Below are 3,727 nucleotides of genomic sequence, written 5' to 3' on the forward strand. Positions count from 1 at the left end.
TTTTTGGCCCATCTCTCCAGTCGGCGTTTTTGCACGACATATTAAGGTGTCCTGGACCGGAAAAGCAAGGCCGCAAAAATCCGCATTCACCTTGAAGACATTCCTTATAAAGCAATCTTTACTGAGTTTTAGTCATCCACACTAACCAACAGTCAATAAACTCAGTCTGACACAATCCAGCACTGTTCAATTTGACCAATCCTAAGAAAACTCACCGATTAGTTCTCTGACTGCCTTAAAACTCGACCAGTCTGGTCACTTATTCACTCGCCCCGGTGGAGCTTCTATATCAAAAGCGAAAGGTTGCCTAGCACTAAGTCCATCGATTATTTAGCAAACCTCTCTGAAAAGATGACCACTCAATTGATCTCAAACGCGATCCATATGCCGGTGGTGGATTGTTGTGTTCTGTCTAAGACGAGGGGCTCGGGAAGGATAGACCGTAGCATAGCAAGGTAAACGGGAAGCGGTCATTATCAAACTGAGCGCTGTGCGATCTTGCTTAGAATCCATGCGATTCTTTTTGTTTGTGGTTGGAAACCGGTGATGAGCTTACCTTTACATCCTAGCCGCACGGCCAACGCCTGTTTGTCGTTATGTACTGTAAGGTTTGCGGATGCTGCCCGATCAGTTCCACACACAGCGTATCTCTGCAACCTGTTATTCACATGTGTTAATTTCAATTTCTGAAATGCCTAGACGTCTCGCGTGTGCATGTCAGCCGCCCCCCCTATTTCCGTTTTTCCCTATCCCTCCATCTGCTTTTCACTTTTCGCTGATACCCTATTCCACTATGACCGTACGGGAGGTAGGCATCGGTTTCCAACCTTGTTGTACTACTGTCTGTGATGAAACAATGGCACAGAATTTGAGCCTTTTTGTGTCTATGGACGTGACCCATTCACCGGAGGCTTATCGCAGCTTTGTCACAGTGGAAACATATCTTCTGAGAAGGTGGACCTTGGTGCACAAGAGTGTGCTCCAATCGGTCTTTCGAATTCAAGTCACTATGCTATCTCCCACTTCGCTGCCTAACTGCGCTATTCATCGTAGACACAAGAAATCAAGCCGATACGAACAAAATGAAGCCACTGACGATCGTGTCAGACAAGCTTACTGCCTTCCATACTCATCGAAGCCTGCACCGAAGTGTAGTAACCCAGACTAGCTCCTCTGTAGAATAGACTTCCTAATGGATCTTGCCCGGTTCAGCTAAATAAGCGTCATTTGGTACTTCGTTTCAACTCCAAGGTAGCTATCCGTGATCATCTAACTGTAGCCATGTGACTGTAACCGTTTGATTGTTTTTGTATGTACTGGAATCCAAACCTCTTTGACTCTCAGTTCCCGATAGTCTGATTTTGTCGTTCGTACCAGGCCAGTATGCTCACATTAGTCTGTTGAACCGAACAGGCCAATTGCGTGTAATTTCATGTAGCCACTAACTTGCAAGCCCACCGGCTTGTTTTAGCAGTACAGATAGCCTTAGTTTTTCACGTATACGGATTCAACCATTGCGCACAATACAGCTGCTTTGCACTGTCTTGGTTTGATGTTGTCGGTGGTTTGACCTTGCGGAGAAAAGTGCGGTTGGGTAGAAACATCTCCGTAACTGTTCTTTTGGCGGTCAGTTGAAGTGTACGTCGGTTCTGCCGCAAATGGCGTCACGGACTAGAGGAGCCGGTCGATCAACACCTCACCATGTGATACGGATTCTGATTAACTTGCAACTAGACAGGATGTCTCCCCCCACCTACCCTTAAATAACAAAAAACACATCACGTGTCTACTTCTCAGATGGAAGTTTCACAAATCCAGTAAACTAACCTTCCTCTAAATTTCCAGGCTGTCTTCCCCCATCTACCCTTAAATAACAAAAAACACATCACGTGGCTACTTCTCAGATGGAAGTTTCACAAATCCAGTAAAACTATCCTTCCTCTAAACTTTTTATGGATCCATGTTTGTGTTGTCACAGCAACCCATTGGGTTTTTCAGTTTGTTTTATGTACTTTCATGTATTGAGACCCGAAGGCAATATCAGCTGCTGGCTATCTGATGAGAATTCGTTCCTCAGAACAACCCTTGTTATCTTTGTAATGTACTACTCATAAGGTTGCTGAAAATCCGTCGACAGCCCACGACCGGTTTCGCTCTTCTTGGGGCTCATCAGGTAGGCACAGTCCCCGGGTTTCCGTCAGCCCCATGTTCTACTTGAAACCAAATCGCACGAAATTAGCGAATATACACTCATTTGCAAACTAATTTGGTTTTTCGAGAGACTCACCTGGAACCCAGCTGAATCTATCGTTTATGATGTTCTTATTTCTAAATACGAACAATCTACCTGATCCCTTCAATTCTGATCACACAGAAGCCACCTCGTTCAGGGCATCATCCCGCTCATTTGCTTTTTTTGTCTTTTTCATTGTTCCGTTGCCTCTAATTTAGACAATAAACAGTAAACTCATCAACTTCCCTATGGAGTTGATGAATAATTATTACTCGTTTAGTCACCTGGTTGTAATGTTGGTGACTTGAAGACTGATTAGCTGGTTCAAGTTTCTCATCTAAATTATTTAACTTTCACGTCAATCCCGACGTAACTCTTGACTGTTTAAATTCTGTTGGAAAAATTTGTGAGCACAGTCAACTACCACCGTGACATACTGATCTGTTCAAGGACCCAACCAATACCGACTGTTCTAACCTATTGACCCACAACAGGACACCGTGCTGTTCAACGATACCATACGCTACAACATTCGCTATGGACGTCAGACAGCCACCGACGAAGAAGTGCTGGAAGCCGCCTGTGCTGCGGACATTCACGAACGCATACTGGAATTCCCCGACCAATATGAAACTATTGTTGGCGAACGGGGGTTGAAACTTAGCGGTGGCGAGAAACAACGCGTTGCCATTGCACGTAACGTGCTGAAGAATCCGTACATCATGCTGCTGGATGAGGTTAGTTCGTCTGGTCGACAATTATATATTGCTTTCTTATCCTCGTCCCATTTAAATTCACTGTGGACGCCGAAGAGGGGTAAGCATACTATGTGAGAGCACCTGAGTCACTTCTAGCCTGAAACCTGGCAGTAATTTAGTTTCCTACCCTCTGAGACGTTCGCTGCATTTGTCTTTATACCTTATACTTCATACTGGATACTTATCAGTTATCTTCATTGTCTGCAATACATTAGTAGTACGTACTGGTTTCTAACTGCCATGCAACTATGAGGAAAGAAAGGATGTGGTTGGGAGAGAAGCCCTTTGTTCCTAAGAAAAACAGTCAAGATTAAGTTGCATGATCTTGTGGGCACCATCAGTTGCCTCAACCCACGGTCCTTTCAGAACCTCATCCAACATCTGATTAGCTCACAAAAAGAAGGGAATTTAAGCCGGACAGTCTGGCTAAGAAGTGACAGGAAGTACTCCACTAGGGCCCTGTACCATTTCCTGCAAGATTTCAGACCACTTGCAGGTGGGATCACTTGGGTCCCTGCCGAGAAGGTGCGAAGACCCAATTACATTCAGTTTGACAGTATCTGCTATCTCAAGATAAGTCCCCCGCGAACCATCCCCCATCAATCGTTCAGGTCACCATTTTCCACACAGTAAGACCAAGCTTGTGTGTTGTTGTTTGGCTCCATAAATCCACGTGAAACTCACGAAAAGGTATTACTATAACTCCTTCAGAAACTTGGCGAAAACGGCTAAAGCC

At 44.8% G+C, this 3,727-nt stretch overlaps 1 protein-coding gene across 1 annotated transcript in view; it reads left to right on the forward strand.

Moving 5' to 3' along the window:
- The window catches only part of T265_06068 (hypothetical protein), a gene marked incomplete at both ends in the record, with an annotated part of 56,093 nt that overhangs the window by 32,975 nt on the left and 19,391 nt on the right, over positions 1-3,727 (forward strand). The window contains one exon of the mRNA XM_009171246.1: positions 2,728-2,970. Coding sequence (XP_009169510.1) covers positions 2,728-2,970 — 243 coding nt within the window. The remainder of the gene's footprint in view (positions 1-2,727; positions 2,971-3,727) is intronic.

The sequence above is a fragment of the Opisthorchis viverrini genome (assembly GCF_000715545.1).
Source record: "Opisthorchis viverrini unplaced genomic scaffold opera_v5_134, whole genome shotgun sequence".
In the NCBI taxonomy this organism is placed as follows: domain Eukaryota; kingdom Metazoa; phylum Platyhelminthes; class Trematoda; order Opisthorchiida; family Opisthorchiidae; genus Opisthorchis; species Opisthorchis viverrini.